The sequence below is a fragment of the Gouania willdenowi genome, unplaced genomic scaffold, assembly GCF_900634775.1.
Source record: "Gouania willdenowi unplaced genomic scaffold, fGouWil2.1 scaffold_348_arrow_ctg1, whole genome shotgun sequence".
In the NCBI taxonomy this organism is placed as follows: Eukaryota; Metazoa; Chordata; class Actinopteri; order Blenniiformes; family Gobiesocidae; genus Gouania; species Gouania willdenowi.
The window spans coordinates 1-18,099 of NW_021145111.1; the positions used below are offsets into that span (position 1 = coordinate 1).

Below are 18,099 nucleotides of genomic sequence, written 5' to 3' on the forward strand. Positions count from 1 at the left end.
GTTAGTGCACCCATAGGAACCCTGTGATGTCAGCATTATTTCTGCTGCAGTCTACCATCACTTAAATAGCCAAAAGTGAACAAAAATGTCAGATTCAACTCAATTGTCCATTATCCATTAATCCAGAACACCAGAATGATACACAAACGTATAAAAATACATGTATTTTACTAAGTGTAACATATTATTTTCAACCAAAGGGATTTTAGAGAAGTTTTGATTTGGCACGGGCATGTTTTCAAAGTCACGCAGACCTTAGAGGATAAAAACATGGTCTTACTTGAGGAGCTCGTAGTTCTTCTCATTCAGTCGGACGGCGTTTTCACGCCAGAACTTTTCAGACTTGTGGACGGGGCTCCACTCCAGGCGGCCGGACTTCAGCTCAGAGCTGTACTCATCAAACGAGCTAAAACATATGATTAAAAGGGAAAATTGATTTTGACTTATATGGAGGGATTTAAAAGTGACAAATTACAACCAAATTACATCATGGTGGATCGATTGTGTTGGTAGGAAGGGGTTTCAGGGGCATTTCAACAGATTTAAGTGTTTGTGTGAGAGGCATACATAGGAAGAAGTAGAAAATCATCTTTAAAATTAAATATTGGTATAAATTATATATTTTTTCTATATAGTTTGATTAAAATACAGATTAATCGCCCAGCCTCAGTCACAGCCAATTAATGTGTAAGTAAGTCGCAAACTTTTGTGAGATTTACTAAAATACCAAATTTAATACTCAAACCATGTCTTTGTTGTATATTCTGCAACATGTGTGTTTTCAAAAAACTCTGGCTTAGATGAGAGCCTGATGTCAGAGGCAGTAGAAGTAGTGAACAGCTTCAAAGACGTGCAAGTATCATGTCACGCGCACACATCCACACATGTGCGTCCCACATGTCTCTCCTGTGTAGTGGCAGCACTTAAGACAGGAGATGAAGTGGGAATGTGAAATTGCTTGGGGCACCTCAGATCCTGCACGCTCTCTCCCAGCCTCTCCAACAGGAACTTGATGTCTTCGGTGATGTCCTCGTCGTCGTACTTCTGCTGGTCCAGATTTTCCAGCTGCTTCAGGACCTTGCACTGAATCATGGCAAGAGCGTACTCCTGACGAGTTTCCCTCTCAGTGGACTTCTCCAGAAAGTTCTAGGGAGAAAAAAGTGAAAAGGAGGGAACAGAAAGTCACGATTTGAAAGGAGAAAAAGCACACGGTTGGCTTCACGGTGAGAATGTCCTGGGTTTGGACCTTTTTGTAATGGTCTCCCAATGGTTTGATGTGTTTTCCTTTCGTATTAAAACACACTGACCTGGAACTGCATTGAGAGCTTTTTTCATTATCAACCACATTTTCAAGTTCACACACCAGTGCACTCTGACAGAGGAACAGGTAACACCTTGGAATAGATTTGCTCAATGATGCAGGTAATACCACCCTACAGAGCTGCAAATTACACAACACACAGTCTAGAATGCCAAAAGCATGACAGTATTAAAACATACCTGGACAAGATTACTCTTGTGTGCAAACCTCTTGCCAAACACCAAATTTCCTCTTTGCCAGATATTGGAAGTTATTCTGGATCATTGTTCCTGATCATGGAACCATGATCATTCACACTTTAAAGGCTTGGAGGAAATTTCCATCCCTATTAAGTACAATACAGTAGGTCCAAATGCATGGGTACCCCCATTTTTTTTGTTTGAAAAATCATACAATACGAATGAAACTTAGTGAGGTAATTAAGAAACCAAACCCACATAACTGAGCCATATTTCATGGTTAAGATTGACAATTCCAAACAGAGATATGAATTTTTGAAATTTCACCAATGATGAGAGATTTCTGAAACAAATCCAGAATCAGTATTGATCCAAAACCCCTCCAAAAGTTAATGGGATCTTTCATGGCGTAAGGTCTATCTTTGATTAAAATGTCAAAATTCAGTACTTTTGATGTAACCCTGCCAACAAACAAACAAATAAATGCTCGTAAAAGATTTAACAAGTCTAAATTAAGTCTCCAGGTATTTCAGAATTGAACAATAAACTCTTGGAGAAACCGCTGCATGTACAAAGACATACACACTCACAAATACACTATGATGTACAGGTATGCAAAAAAAAAACATGCAAAGACACATTCAATGAACGTTCATCGTGAATGAGAGAGACACAAGCAAGCAATGGACTCAATTTTGCATTAATACAAAAGAACACCAACACACAGGAGTCTAAACTCAGTTCTGCAGAGCCGTAATCCTGCAGGATTTAGATCTAAACAGAGAGCAAGCATCCATTACTGTTGTTGATTTTGTTAATGTGAAGCTCTTGAGTTACCTTCTGGGTTGTAAAGCACTTTATAAATAAATGTAACACATTTCACTCTCACCTTAAAATAGTCAACTCTTTCCCCACCCCTACCATTGTCCTACCCCGACTCCCTCTTCCCTGTTTCCTTACCCCCCACCCCCACTGCCCTCTCTTTTCATATTCTCCCTATAATAAAGCTTTTCTTTCTCTTCCTTAGGGAGGACTGGTGATTGTCACAAGTATGCAGTAAAACAAATGTATTTATTAAATTTCAATAATAAAACATGCATAGCTGTCGCAAAAAGGCTGCTCGCCATGTAGTGCTGACCTTCGATAGCATGTACAGACAAGGTGAAGGAAGACACCAAATACAAGTTGATCGATATTACAACCTGCTGATCAAAATCTGTCTCTAAGTCCTGTGCTGTGTGTGCAACAGAAAATAGGAACTATCAATGTCACAATGAGCCTTAAATTACCTCTTTGAGGCTGATTTACTAAAGGTTTGCAAGTGTAACAATGTGCACTAACTTTAAAACATGGGCTAAACACATGATGCATTTGAGCTTCTAACCACGTCCAGAATTTAGCCCTCCTTATTTAGGATCTTCGTCAACCAGGCCCTGAAAATAGATGCTGCATTTGCTTAACATCTGTGGAATTTAGTAATGATAGACTCAAACTGGCCCCATAAACCAGGCACAAACACACAGTAGCTAAAGCAACACTGAATATGATTTCAAATCTCCATCAGACAGAGAACAACCTTCACCATTAGTAACTGTGAACCCAAGCACATCACGACTCACGGGACAGCAACGGATCTCAAACGCTGCAGCACAAAAACCATTTAATACTTTCCTTGGAGATGACATTGAAATACGTTTGTTTTGATCCCATGTTTCAATCATGCAATCAACCCTATTGAAAGAGCACTGTGCTCTGAGCAAGGACAGAAGAGCTGTGTTTGACTGAACAAGGTTACCATTGGAGCTTTTTTTTTAACTCATTGAGTGCCATTCACGTCTGAAGACGTGAATTGTGTTTTCGGCTGGTGTTGCTAGGAGACAGTGTGACAAAGGTTTCCCGTGAATATAGAACTTGTACAATGATGTAGTGAATAACTGGTGACATGTAGGTGGCAGCAGCGCACCTTTGGATGAGAGATCACCCGTGATGGGCAGAGCTCAGAGGGAGAGGAAAGGAGTTTACAAGACAGAAAATGGTGCTACCAGAGTTGATGCTGAAGTTCCCAGCAGCTCAAAGCAGTGCACACTCGACCAGATCATGTGTGGAACTAAGTAGACTATTGAGAAAAACGGAGCAAGCAGTGACACTTAGCATGTCTGGGAGGAGGAGGAAGTTGCATGTGTGGAAAATGTCGGGGGGAGAGACATGAAGGACGGTGAAAATACAGTAAGCAAACCATTGAACTCTGACCGAGATAGAAAAATAATAATAATTTTCCCATCAAAAGCCAGGTCTCAGTGTTGTTTTTGTAGTTTTATAGAAGGAAACCAATGTTGAGGTTAGGGGTGAGTATTGGCAAGGATGTTGCAATACGATACATACTGCAATACTTGGGTCACAATATGATATTGTCTACCCAGTCAATATCAAAATTAAACGTAAAGATGAAAAATGAAGTATCTGTATATGTTCATCAGAAGATATTGATCATTCAGAGAATAAATTCAGTCAAAACTATTTGCTTCAAAACATCCTATTTATTATTTATTATCAGTGCTTTTGCACATTCTCACTGAAAAAAAGAAAATGCAGTGTTACAAACTGCCATCATAAAATAAAGTGCCACAAGTTTCTTTTCATTGAAAGTACTGTGTAGAAGTCTCAAAGTAACCATGACAACACAATGACGACATTGTAAGAACTGTAAGTGAGAACATTGAGTTATTGATAATGCACAAAAATAAGAAAAAAATATAATTTATCCTATTGTGTTAGTTTATGCACTGATCTGAATAGATTATATGAAATAAATGTCTGTGCATACATAAATATTGCAGGCATTACACACTGCCATCATAAAATCAAGTGCATCAAATAACCATTGCAACACATTGAAAGCATTGTAACCACCACTGAAATATTGCACAAATAAAAAAAAAGAAACAAAATCGATTTTTTAAATAAAAATATCGATTTAAAAACGGCACCCAAAAAAATAGCGATATATCGTGAAAATGATTTTCATTCACACCTTTAGTTGAGGTGTACCTAAAGCAAAAAAAATTGCTTTAAAGTCACAAAGACGTTTTTCTCAGCTTTTTGTCACAAACTGGCGATTTGTGTGAAACTTGCCTCCATTCAACTGCTGATTACAGAAGAACCAAACAAGCTAGAAACACAATTCTTTTTTATGATGAAAGTAGAAACTCTAACCTTCAGATGTCAGATTGTCATACGACAAAATATTCTGTAGGTCTTGAAAAATCAGTGAAAATCACCTAAAATGGCCTGGCACTGAGGGGCTGCTCTGAAAATGGCTGGCAGTGAATGAGTTAAAAAGCTCAAAGTTCAACAGGCTGGCTCAACATGAATGTTCTGTTTGGTAATCACAACGCTGCATCCATTGGAGGTGTAGCTCCCTCATGGTTCCGACTCTGACTGATACACAGTTAGACTTTGTCTGTTAAAGATTTCCTCATAACGAGTTTCCTAAAAGCTTGACAATGGATTCCTCCCAATCAGCAAAGACTAGATGCATTTTATTACCTGGCAGCAGAAATAATGAACAGGAAAAAAGCTCTAAGGACTACATCAAATATTCAAGAGAGGTTGTGAGCAATACAGCGACCAGCACAATCATAAATCCCATTAATGTAACATTTATGAGCTCGGCTGTTGTTATAAGTCACATCTTGTTTTCAGTTGCAACAAATGTGCCAAATAGGACCGCAGGGAAATCAGATCTGACGGCTGTTTCTGGAGAGTGCTTAAACCTTCTGTCTACCAGGGAGGCACATTAATTATCAGTTCAATAAAATTAGCTTTGTACATCCCTTTTCATTTGACTCGATAACATAACATTGGACTCCAAACTGAAAAAGAAAGCAAGGAAAGGTGTGGGATTACAGAGACCCCCGAGGGACATGATTTAGTTTAATTACTTCTAATTCAAAGAGTTTTATGTGCTTGTGTGAAGGTGTTTTAAAGGCTTTAATGCTCTGCTTACACAGGGAAAAGAAGGCAGTTATATTTTGCAAGTTTAGGGGCAAACTCACTTTCCTCAAGCAGGAGCACTGCTATAGACGGAGTTTAAATTTCAGTTAAGATATTTAGTTGGTTAAAAAAGTCAAACATCCAGGCATTGAAGATGGTTTAAATCAGCTTGTCTGGCCAGCAAGCATCATAATTTACGTGTGATTTTTACTTGTCAGTTGATAACCAGGGTTCTCACCAGAAATTTTTCAAAGCATAGTGGGGTCGTGTATAGCATGTGAGCGAGCGCCAGTGGCGCAAATGCTATAGGGGGCTCTGGGGGCATCCTCTCCCAGAAAATTTTGAAATTTATTTATTTAATTAATTAATTAATTAATTAATTAATTTTTTTTTTCTTTGTTATTGCAAAAGTTATTTGTTGAACTGGTGAAGGGTCATGATGAATGTAGTTAGAGAGTTACTCATGCTTGGTATAGGTCCTACACTAATTAACAGACTGTGTCTAATCACACTGTAGGTGGCCCTACGCTCAACAGCACTGGCCAGAACCCTGATATCTAACAGAGATTTGGTTTGAATTTTTGTTGCCAATTCTTCTTTGACTTACGTTGTCATCAGAAATTAATTGCGCAATAAAAGGCCGTAAGTTATTGTTGACACAATTAACAGTGAATGAGTCTCCACAGTTTCACTAACCCTGAAGGCAGCCAGGATGATACGAGTGACCTTCTCCTTGACAGACTCCTGCAGGATGTCGGACAGAGCCGGCACCACGTTGTAGCGGCGGAGCTGCTCACAGAGCTCAGGGCTGTAGGCCAGCAGCCACACGCAGAAGATCATGTGGTACTGAAGCTGGAAGCCACACTTGTTGCTCAGCACCGCCATGATGCTGCATGGAGGAAACAGAACAGAGCAGATGAAAGAGTGAGTGAGAACTAATGCACTGTTTATTAACAGAGCAGCTGCCTAAGTGTGGTTTGTCCATTCCCTGTGATTATGGCTGAGAATTAACTGTATGGACGTTCACCGCCCAAACAGCGGCACTGATAAAGCCCGTAAGTGCAGAGACGTGGATCCTTCCAGTGTGCAGTAATTATCTGCTGAGAATTGGGCCGGACTGTGGCAAAATTGATGCAACCTTTGAAGAAGAATAAGTAGGAGATAATGTGATTTCCTGCATTTTCTCTCACACTGCTCTGAAGCCAGAACATGAGAACATTAGCCACCCTCCACAGTGTTTTAAATCTCTAAGCAGATTATCACTGGACTAAACTTTGCAGGTGAATTAAAATATGATTAATGTAGGCCTAAGAGCGATTTGTGGCATTTCACAGCTCATGATCAATCAATTCTCACATTTCTGATGAAATTTGAACGGAGAAAGAATAACGTTGGGCCTCCGATTTTCCGTAAATGTGGAAAATGTACAAAAATTACAGATACACTTCCTGAAACAGAAATTGCAATAATGTTGCTCCTATTTTTCATCTTTTTTTTTTTTAAACAAAATTAAGTGTAAATTGCAACATGACAGAATATACAATACTCTCACTGACATGTTTTGGGACAATATGCCCATTTTCCACAATATTTTTTGCAGTATAACGAGTGGCAAATGTAATAAAGACTGATGGTCAAATCTTGCGCTATGTAATTTCGAGAGATTTTAGCACATGCTTCCAGTGCACTTCTGCTGCATAGAAATATGAAATTAAGGAAAAATATTTAGCTTAACTAAACATATTAAGCATGTTTGGCGCAATTTCGTGAGGTTTTATAACCCGTAATGAGAGCAAACCCCTGCGATCTAATTAGAGAAAGCAGATGACAACTGCTTGATGATTGCTCTTAACTTTTAAACTTTTTCTTAACTGTTTAAGGAGCATAGGGCAGGATCAAGAAATCAGACTCCTTAGTGTAACTGCAGTCATCAGCCAAGTCAAACTCTATAGCAGCGCCTCCATCCATGTTTTTCAGTAAGCCGTCTTTTTCTTTATGTTTAGGGGTCTGAGTGACGGGCAATCTGGTGTAGATGAGAGAGCCTGATCACTGTGGTGTGTTTGGATCCTGGTCCGTTTTTGTTCTGCGTCTTTGTGTCCGGCGCTGCGTGTCTCCATGTGTGTAGTTCTGTCTCTTTTCTGTTCCCTGCGTGTGGCTCTGTGTAGTGCGCACGTTTGTGTGTATGCTGCATGCCGTGTATGTTTGTGTGACTGTGTGCTTAAGTTTGTTTTCTGGATTGCACCGTTTGGCTGTGTTTGAGTTCCATGGTCGGAGGTGTAGTAGCATTGTGTGACAGTTATACGTACAGTATGTATGATCAGTAGGTTACAAGTGTGTGGATTTGGGGTAGTATGTGTGTGCACACTCAAGTTTTTGGTGTAATCTGATGAGGGCATTGTTTATAAGGGTTTTGAGGTGCGCTTGTTGAACACATGCCGTGTGGGTGGGGAAGTCTGTGCGTATGGGTGGAGGACCAGTGATTAGGAACCTTTATCAGTCCACAACTGACAGGCGGAGGCATTGGTTCATTTTCAGTGTTGCGGCCAGTTCTTCGTTCCAAGCCTGTACGGGGCTACGCCTCCATGCGAGTATGCCGTCGGGAACGCGAATTCAGCGTCATTTGACAATACGTCCGGATGACTGCGCTGGAAAATCTTGCAGTACAAGATCCATCACACAGTCTCTTTAAGGCAATGGGGAGATGTGTGTGTGTGTGTTCATTCTCTTTGGTTTTGAACGCTTTATCATCCATAAGCATTAAAAGACATAAAACGAAATTTTTTTTTCCTTCACAAATCCTGCCCTGTTCTCATTTAAGTAAAACTTCAACCTCCAACATTTAAAATTGTGAAAATTGTATTTGCTTTGGGGTACAAATTGTTATTTGAATGGTGCACGCCAAAAACCACAATAAAATAAAACACCAGCAACAGGTTTCATGTATAAAACAACATTAACGGAGCAAATACAGGTTTCTGCGGGGAATGGAGCCATCATCACTCACCAGTTGACTCCATCGGCCTCCACCCAGGCGAACCTGTACTCATTGACCTTTAGCATCAGCTGAAGGCAGCCAGCCACACACTGGGCATACTGGGAGCTCTGCAGGAAACAAGCACAAAGTTTTAGTCCATCAGCAGCAGAGCAGCCACATGTGACCCGGAGGACAAACCAAACGTTAGCGGTCGTGTACACTTAGTGCAGTTTCTGAAATGTGAAGTAGGAGACAAGCAATAGAAAGCACACTGAAGAAGGTCAGTCCAAACTGTGCATCACCCGATGCATCGCACATGCAGCCTGTCAACACCGACACATGCTACGTCACACAGGACAGAGCGACAGCAGGGAGGGGGGGGGGGAGTGTCCCATCGCAGCAGAGTCATGGAGTGAAGGAAGCTGAGTGAAGGAAATAGATCACATTAATCTGTTAATCCAGAGAGAGAAGCAGAGTGGTCCAGCTACAGAACCAGGCAGCAGTAAAGACAGAGGAGCGAGAGTTCCCTGCTTAAAAACACGACGATCAGTTACATTTCCTGCAGCTTCTCAGGAGGGTTACGCTAAAAGCTCCACACAGTATGGGATGCTGCAGCTGTTACTATTTGTTAAAAAAGCTGGTTTTCATGCTCTTTCAGCATTGGGGGGGAGGGGCTAGCTTTCAGCATGCATGTCTCATTTAAACAGGTAAAAGACAACCAGTGACAGCAAACACCATGCTGTCTAAATCAGAAATGTCCCGTGTCAACAGACTCCAGTGTACTGTCCACCAATCTGATGTTACACAAGAAAGACTGAAGTGCAGAACAGGATGAGAGAAGAGGAAGGAAAGAAGATGTGAAGGTCCAGTGACAGCTCACACATACTACCCTTTTTGCCCCCTTTTTTTTTTTTAAACTTAGCGCCACAGTGACCGTGACCGCTCACTTCACTCATACTCACTTCACTGGGAGAAATAGATCCTGCTCCTGTGCCTGACTCTGGAGCTTTAAAGTGTAGATTCTAGTAGGAGATAAACACAAGCAGAGGTGCAACATGGTTCACAACCCATCGCTTGGAGCTGTGGGGCAACACGAGTTTTCCCTGCGATACACAAGCTCCACCTCTAGATGGCAGAATATAGCGACGAGCGTGACTGATCACCTAGAACAGGACTGCTAGAACTAACAGTGACACAAAGACGGCAGGAAACGTGAATGCATGGAACACATCTTTATTTACTCAACATGGATGATAAATACAAACATTAATGCTCTTTAATATTTAATATCTTATATCAGTATTGATCCAATATGTATTATATTCATTTTAACAGGCAAATAATTTTTAAAGGACTGTTTTTACAAATATGGCAAAAAACCTTTGAAATTTACTTAATAAAAATTCTATGCCTAACAAAATGCATTATTTTGTACCATATTCATTTTTATTAACTTTTAAAAAATGGGATTACTTAACAGTTTTAGAGCCTGTGTTCCACCATCTTGAAATGACGTGATTGATGATGTTACGCGGCCCCACTGACTGTAAACATCCCATTGTTTTCTATTGGAGTGAAGCATTCAGACTGCTTTTTAGATCATTTAGCAGCTTCTTCAGTCAAAATGACAACTTATAGATGCTCTAAAAAAACAAGAAATGCTAAAGATGCCGTTGTAACCCTCTTTTGTTTACCGAAAAAAGATAAAAATAGTTGTGACTTGAAAACAATCTGTAACCAAGCAATCTCTGTCTGTTGAAAACACACAAACCATGAGAATAGAAGTCTTTTTGGTGGGAGTCCTTCAAGATTTACTCGCTAAACTAAGCCACCAAAGCGTGTCAGCGCACTGTTTAAAGGGGGGAGTAAAGGTACATTAGGATAGCTCTTATTCTCTGCTTCATTGTCTACTACTAGTTCATTGGGCTGACTGTGGCTCAGAGGGGGTTCAAATCCCACTCTAGCCAAGTCACTGTTGTTGTGTCCTTGGGCAACGCAATTTACCCACATTGCCTATGATGAATGTGATGTGTGAGTCAGTGGTGGTGGTCGGAGGGACTGATGGCGCACTATGGCAGCCTTGCTTCTGTCAGTCTTCTCCATGGCAGCTGTGGCTACAATAGTCGTTGGAGCGAAAAAATAATGCACATCAATGTAAAGTGTCTATGAAAAGCGCAATATAAAATCGAATGCATTATTATTACTATCATTACTACCAAACTGCAGAGTTGGAACTGTTTCCCACTGCGGTCACATGTTCTTTTCAGTACACATAAGAGAGTTTTCCACTGTCCTTGGAAATGCACAAAATCTAAATATCGCAATAAAAACTGGTAATGGAAACACCTGAATTTCACGGGAGTAGCGAGGCTCCTGCCAAAAACAGCCTTCAATGGAAAAACAAATATGTATTTGGACCGGAAAATGTGGCTAAATTATCTAAAAGGTCGGCTGAAAGCTTCACTCCAAATGGAAACAATGGAATGTTTACAGGTAGTGGGGCAGTGAGACATCATCAATCATGTGATTTCAATATGGCAGAACACAGGCTCTAAAACTGTTAAGTATTTCCATTTTCAAAAGGCAATAAAAATGAATGCGGTGCATAATAATGCATTTTGCTAAGCATAGAATTTAGCAAAATAATAGATGACATGTAGGTGGTAGCACTGCACCTTTGGATGCAGAGCTCAGAGGGAGAGGAAAGGAGTTTACGAGACAGAAAATGGTGCTACGAGAGATGATGTCGATGTTCCCACCAGCGCACAGCCGACCAGAGCATGTGTGGAACTTTAGCGGATTATTGGAGTGTGGCAATGGTATGACAAAACGATAAAAAAATGAGGCAAGCAGTGACACTCTGCATGTCCGCGAGGAAGAGGAAGTTGTGTGTGTGCAGACTGACGGCAGAGAAACTTGGAGGAAGATTTGTGTCAAACTTGCTCTATTCCACTGCTGATTACAGAAGAACAAAACGAGCCAGAATCAAATTGTTTTTTCTGATGAAAGTAGAGGCTTTAATCTTTCAAAATCTGGTGTCAGATTTCAGATAGTCATAGTACAAAATATTCTGTGGGTCTTTAAAATCAGTCAATCAGCCAATCAGTCAAAATCAGCTCAAAAACAGCTGGCACTGAGGGGGGGTAGAAATTCTGAAAATAGCTGGCACTGAATGAGTTAAGATAATTGGCTTTATGACTGCATTCACTTTCAACATATACAGTGAACCGCTGCCAGATCATGTTCACTAATTGTTTTACCTTATTTATTTATCTATTTCACTCAGTTAAACAATCTTTGTGCATATTGTTCACTGGATGTTGCAAATTACCATCACCTCTAGAATAAAAACTTGGGATTTTGACCTGTAACGATGTACCTCAATAAACATTCTCAAATAAATACAGGTATGTAAGATTACAACAGGGTCGCTGATTATCAAAGGATGCTCCCGCTCGCTGGCTGCTGAGGAGAAAACTTAAACATCAAGACATTTTCAAATGGAGAACATGTTCTGCAAAAAACACCAAGAATATTTCAATCAAATGTGAGAGAAGAGAAAAAAAAAAGAGCCTGGTCTGAATTCAATATTATACATCTGAAGTGAAGACAACCTTGGGATGGTGTTAACAAATTGGATCACAAAAGAATAATAACGTCAGTATTCAGAGCTTTCAGTGAGCAGCTGCCAAGGTAACAGCGGCACCCACAGAGCTGCTGCTTCCTGCAGAGGTGTTGATATTCAAACAAAATTTGACAAGGTTGATTCCGCAACTATGAGTAAAAAGGAGGAAGTAAAGGAAAGCAGACTTTACTTCAGCCGAAGATTTAAAGCTAAACTATTTCAACAGGAACCCTGAGGTGGAGAGACAAACTGAGCACTTTTAAGGGTTTTTCTTCTGATACAAAGGCTATTCCTCTAGGGGGCAGACTACAACAACAATGAGCTGGACTGTTTTATGACAGGGCATCTAATCCAGCCTGTGGGTAATTATAAATATTACAGACAACATTAAATGCAATTCCTAATTCGCCCACTGGGGGTCAGACCGTTCTAGTGAGAGGAATGTTGCGTTCACAAAATGTTCATCGTCCAGATTACATACAAACTCAATGGATAGACGCGGCCCAGATGTGAAATCTTTCCTGTGTGGCGGGGCGGTCCGATCCGCGCGTCAAGAGGGTTGGCTGTGTGAGCACGCTCCCAATTTTTTGTCATATTCGCAAGAGTTGAAAATATTGAACTCCTGCGACTGTTTTGCATGACAAAAGCCAATCAGAGTCTTTGTTGATGATCAGGCCGTCAACACGGACACCGGTCTGTTCACCCATTCAACCATGGAGTAGAAGCAGTGTGTGACCACCTGGAGCTGTATGAAACAGCCTTTATAACCGGGACCGGACTAGGAAGGATTTGGCATGGAGGACAATCAGCGAGGAGGTGGTAGTAGCAGGTAAAAGTTCTCTCTGTAGTTTTCATCTTTGAAAGTCGGCACTGAGCTAGGAAAGCATTAGCCACTATTCACACTGGCTTTTTTCACTGGTGATTTATGTTTATGAGAGGAGAAAAAGGAGCGCGGCTCCTCGCTTCAGCAAACAGTAAAACTCACTGGGTTGGATGTGTCGCTGGTAGGCGATGCTTCGCTTCAAATGCGCAAATGAAGCGAAAGGGGACATTTTTTGATCCTGCGAAACCTGCGGAACGTTTCGTGCAGCAGACGCGTCCGTTGCTGCAGAAGATGCAATTGATACAATAGAGAGAGACCATAAACACCAAACCAAAGCTCAGAAACAAACAGCAGGTGGCAGCAAATAGCCACTAACCTAATGTGAGAGCCAATGTATTATATTTAATGTCATTTTTTATTAATACATTTCCAATGCAGAGGAATTCGTTTACGAAGCCTGCGACTAAGAATGTGCGGTTTGTTATCGTTTACGATTTATCGTCAAAAACATTCCCACTAGTAACAATATGTTATCCCACGATAGAAACGATAAATTTCCATTGATGACGTATGCAAGTGTGCGACACACTCGAATGACGTAGGCATGTGCGCCCAATGTCGGAAAGATTTAAAACTTCTATAGAACGCTAAAAACTAACATGTCACACAAGGTGTGAAATAAATGTTATCATAAAACTAACGTCACTATTAATCCGTCTTAACTTGTAAAATGCAATATTTTTTTAATTATGTTTAATGTGTTCACAAGACAAAGTTGGCCCATTTAACAGTAATGTAACTATTGTGATTATGTGTGATGTGGCGAAACACCAAATATCTCTTTAGTACTATTCTCAGTAATTAATGATTAAATCATCAAGCCTGGTCTGGTTTAATTATAGGAAATCAGAGTGATGTTTACTGTATATTATTAATTATTAATATACTCATTATCAGATATAAAATAAACTACATTCAGCAGCTGTGGTTTACATTAAACAGTCAAAATGTTTTTTTCTTTTAAAAAATAAATAATTGCATAATGGGGAAATTAATGAATTGCATGCAATAACAGTAATAGAGTGACCCACATGCACAAACATATTCCATAAAATAGCAGCCCATGAGCTCTTTGAGTCTGTAGCTATTGTAGCCTTTTTTATTGTGTAAATGCCATTACTGAAGCAGATTCTAGCATTGATGTATTCAATTTAATTTGTATTTGTAAGGAACCTGTTTACACTTCACGTTAGGAATTGTTTTATTTATCTATCGTAATTTTTAAATCGGGATACATTTTTTAGTCACCTATCCCAACCTCAGACTACCGACTTGTAGCCAGGTGTGACTTATTTGCTGCTTTTTTACAGCAAAAAAAAAAACCTTTAGATTTTTGGAAAATGACCAAAACTCAAATGCAACCTCTAGTTTGGAAGCTATGGTGCTATAGTTGACCACTTTAGTGTGTATGCTCTGCTATTTCAGTGCACGATTTTCACACAGATGTAGAAATGTATGTAAATGTAAAAAAAAACATAATTTTGATAGGTTGTTTTAATCATTAAATAAATCAATACAATTCAAAAACTGTGCATATATTTTGCAAACAGTTGCAAAGAGAGTCGGTCCGTACTGAAAATAAAAAAGGTTAAAGTTGTCATCAATAACACTAATAGGTTATAATGACCTGACTTTACAAGTCAGAACCACATCCCTTTGACAGGCCTGCACGCCACACTCAAGTCTTCGGTCCTTAACCTTCTGTGTTTTTATTATCATTGCCAATGCCTGATAGGAAAAGCAAGGCAAAGCTGTTCCATAAAACACTCTGATCTTTGTGTTTGCACAACCACAACATCCTCAGGGTGTTTTCGAACGGATAAGACTCAACTAAACCCACACATAAACATGAGAAGGTTACAGTGAGTGTTATCGACCTTATAAAGAAACAATTATGTAAGCACTAAAGACAGGAAGGACAATGCCATTCATTGGTTTTAGGGCACCACATCTAGCTGAAAGACCCTTAATTAGCTGTTAAAGTGAAGGCTCTCTGTGTGATGTACCTGGGAGCTGAGCTGGCTTTTGATCCAGTTGAAGTAGTAGTTCAGGTCGCTGCCCTCCATCAGGTCTCGGCCCATTGCTGCCAGCTTGGCGATGATCCGCGCTGCCTGGTGAGCAGGAGACTACTATTTAGATCAAGATCACATGGGGCCCTGAGTCTAATTTGTGCACCCCTCAAATCAAATACAAAAAAAATTACTAAAAAAAACTTCCCTAAACAGACACCTACAAAACTACTATAAAAATACGCACAATTGCAAAAAACCCCCACCAAATTACAAAAAAGTGTACAAGAAAAAATGACAAAAAATACAAAATTTGATTAGAAAACACAAACATTCACAGCATTGCCATTAACCCACAAAAGATAACACTGAGCAAGACAGGACTGTCTCTCTAAATCCATTGTTAAATTGCTGTTTGTGTTGTTTTGTTTACATTGTCGTACCCAAGGAAGGACACAATAATGTGTCGAGTTCTTTTTTCAGAAATCAGCGGTGGTTGGGTTTCATTATGTTTGCAGTGGAGTCTGATCACACTGATGCACCTCAAACTGTGAGAACCATTAACCTGTATCTGTAGTACTGTGGTGATGAACTGATTTCACTCCAAACTGTTCAGAAAATCATGGAATACGTTTGTTTCCAGCTGGACAGACTGGCCTCAGAGCCGTGTCACAGACTTGGCGTGGTGTTATAATATAACCTCTCTGATGGAACCCCTGTGGCTGGCCTTTTTAGCCAAGCTGCGTGAGGTCCATCATTAGACGATGACCCGTCAGTTCTTTGAACTCGACAAGCATGTTAATTAGCTGATGGTCTCTTTGTGAGAAATTATTGATGAATATTATTGATTAGTGGAAGGTTAGAAAAGACAATTATGGGGAAAAAGATATGGATTTTTAAAAAAACATCCATCCAAATGCGATAATAACTGTATCTATATATATATATATATATTAGATATATGTGTTGTGTCATGAGAAAACCATGAACAAGTCGACAGGAGAGAAACAGAGAAATAGCTTTCAGAGAAAATACAGATTTCAGTTTTCTTGCAAATCATGCGAGTAGAAGTCATAAAGAAACCACTCCATGTTTCAAATAACAGTATCAGATGTTAGAAAATGTCAAATTTGTGTTTGAAAATGGCTTGTTTTAGTGCAGAACAGCCTCTGTGTTTGGGGGTGTGGAATCCCACAGCTGATCAACATGCCAGCTTGCTTTCTTTGGCTATCCACACACACTCTTTGTGTCCAGCCAATAAACTGCATGTTGAAATAAAACATTAATTCTGCCAAACGCTGCTTCAGGAGTGTGTGTTGTTATCGCAGCAGCAGCAGAGTAATTAATGACTGCAGTCAGCCGTTTTAAACATTAACAACTAGTTTATCAGCAAATAAACAAAGGGATTTTGTCTGGATAAAATAAAAAGCAATACAATTATATTTAAATTTTCAAGCATTAAAAGGTACATTTGGGTTTCAGATCAAAACATGAATATAAGACAAGTATAGAATTCTAGCTTTTATTTCATGGTATTTACATCTAGATGTGTTAAACAACTCAGGACAGAGCAACTTTGGTTTGAACCCACCCACTTTTCAAGTGAGCAAAAGTATTGGAACATGTGACTGATGGGTGTTTCTAGTTGGTATTGCCTTTTAGATTGATTGCTTAAACATGAAATAGTTCTTGTTTGGCTTTGAATTTCACCTGTGAAAACTGCATTTGTTGTTAAGCAAACATGAATACCAGAGAGCTGTTTATGGGAGAAAAGCAAAACATTTTGAAGCTGAGAGAAGAGGGACAATCAATCAGAGCCACTGCACAAACATTGGGCATAGCCAGTGCAACAATTTGGAATGTTCTGAAAAAGAAAGAAAGGACTGGTGTACTGAGCAACAGACATCAAACAGGTCGGCCAAGGGTTTCAACAGCAGTTGATGATAGAAACATTGTGAGAGCTGTGAAGAAACACCCAAAGACAACAGTCAGTGACATCACTGCCAACCTCCACAAGGCAGGGGTGAAGGTATCACAATCCACTGTTTGAAGAAGACTTATAGAAATATAGAGGCCATACCACAAGATGCAAACCACTCATCAGCAAAAAGAATCGGAAAGCCAGATTGGATTTTGCAAAGAAGTACAGGGATGAGCCACAAAAAATTTGGAACAAAGTTTTATGAACTGATGAGACCCAGATTATCCTCTACCAAAGTGATGGAAAGACCAAAGTATGGAGAAAGAAAGAACCTGCGTATGATCCAAAACACACAAGTTCATCTGTGAAGCATGGTGGAGGTAATGTCATGGCTTGGACAGGTTCACTCGTCTTTAATGATGATGTAACTCATGATGGAAGCAGCAGAATGAATTCTGAAGTCTATCATGCAACAAGACAATGACCCAAAACATACTGCCAACACAACAAAGACTGACTTCATCAGGGGGGAAAAGTGAAAGGTCTTAGACTGGCCAAGTCAATCACCGGACTTTAACCCAATAGAGCATTTTACCTCCTGAAGAGGAGACTGAAGGGAGAAACCCCCAGAAACAAACAAGAACTGAAAGAGGCTGCAGTAAAGGCCTGGAAAAGCATTCAAATGCAACAGTCAGATGAATGCAACAGTCTGGTGACGTCAATGGGTTGCAGGCTTGACACAGTTATTGCAAGTAAGGGTCATACCACCAAATATTAAATGTTATTCACTTTAAGTTAATTTAATAATGTCTAAGGTGCTCTGTCCTGAGTTGTTTAACACATCTAGATGTAAATACCATGAAATAAAAGTTGGAATTCTGAACTTTTGTCTTATATTCATGTTTTATTTAAAAATCCAAATGTATTCAGTATTCAATAAAAACAAATAAATTGACCTTGCCGTTCCAATACTTTTGGAGGGGACTGTAATCTGTATCTCCCTAGAGCCGTGGTCCCCAACCACAATTGGTAGAAATTTCTATTAATTTTACAGTATAATGCACTTCACTTATGCACTTGATGCGGTGTGTGTCAAATGTTCTTAAACTGCACACACACAACCAACATGCAGTGAGACACACACACCCACTAATGCCCAATCTGAGAAGAGGCACTAGCTTAGCACACAAACAC

General features: G+C 39.8%; 1 protein-coding gene across 2 annotated transcripts in view; it reads right to left on the bottom strand.

Annotated features, from left to right (window-relative positions):
* Nucleotides 1-260: 260 nt before the first annotated feature.
* Nucleotides 261-18,099, bottom strand: part of LOC114459801 (V-type proton ATPase subunit H) — a 40,592-nt gene continuing 22,753 nt past the window's right edge. Inside the window, exons 6-11 of one of the 2 annotated variants that reach the window (XM_028441951.1) lie at nt 14,982-15,086; nt 9,430-9,489; nt 8,498-8,595; nt 6,190-6,382; nt 968-1,146; nt 261-406 (exon numbers count right to left, since the gene is read on the bottom strand). In XM_028441951.1, the coding sequence (XP_028297752.1) occupies nt 277-406; nt 968-1,146; nt 6,190-6,382; nt 8,498-8,595; nt 9,430-9,489; nt 14,982-15,086 (765 nt within the window). In that variant the 3' untranslated portion in view covers nt 261-276. The remainder of the gene's footprint in view (nt 407-967; nt 1,147-6,189; nt 6,383-8,497; nt 8,596-9,429; nt 9,490-14,981; nt 15,087-18,099) is intronic. The other variant, XM_028441952.1, reaches the window with a different exon arrangement.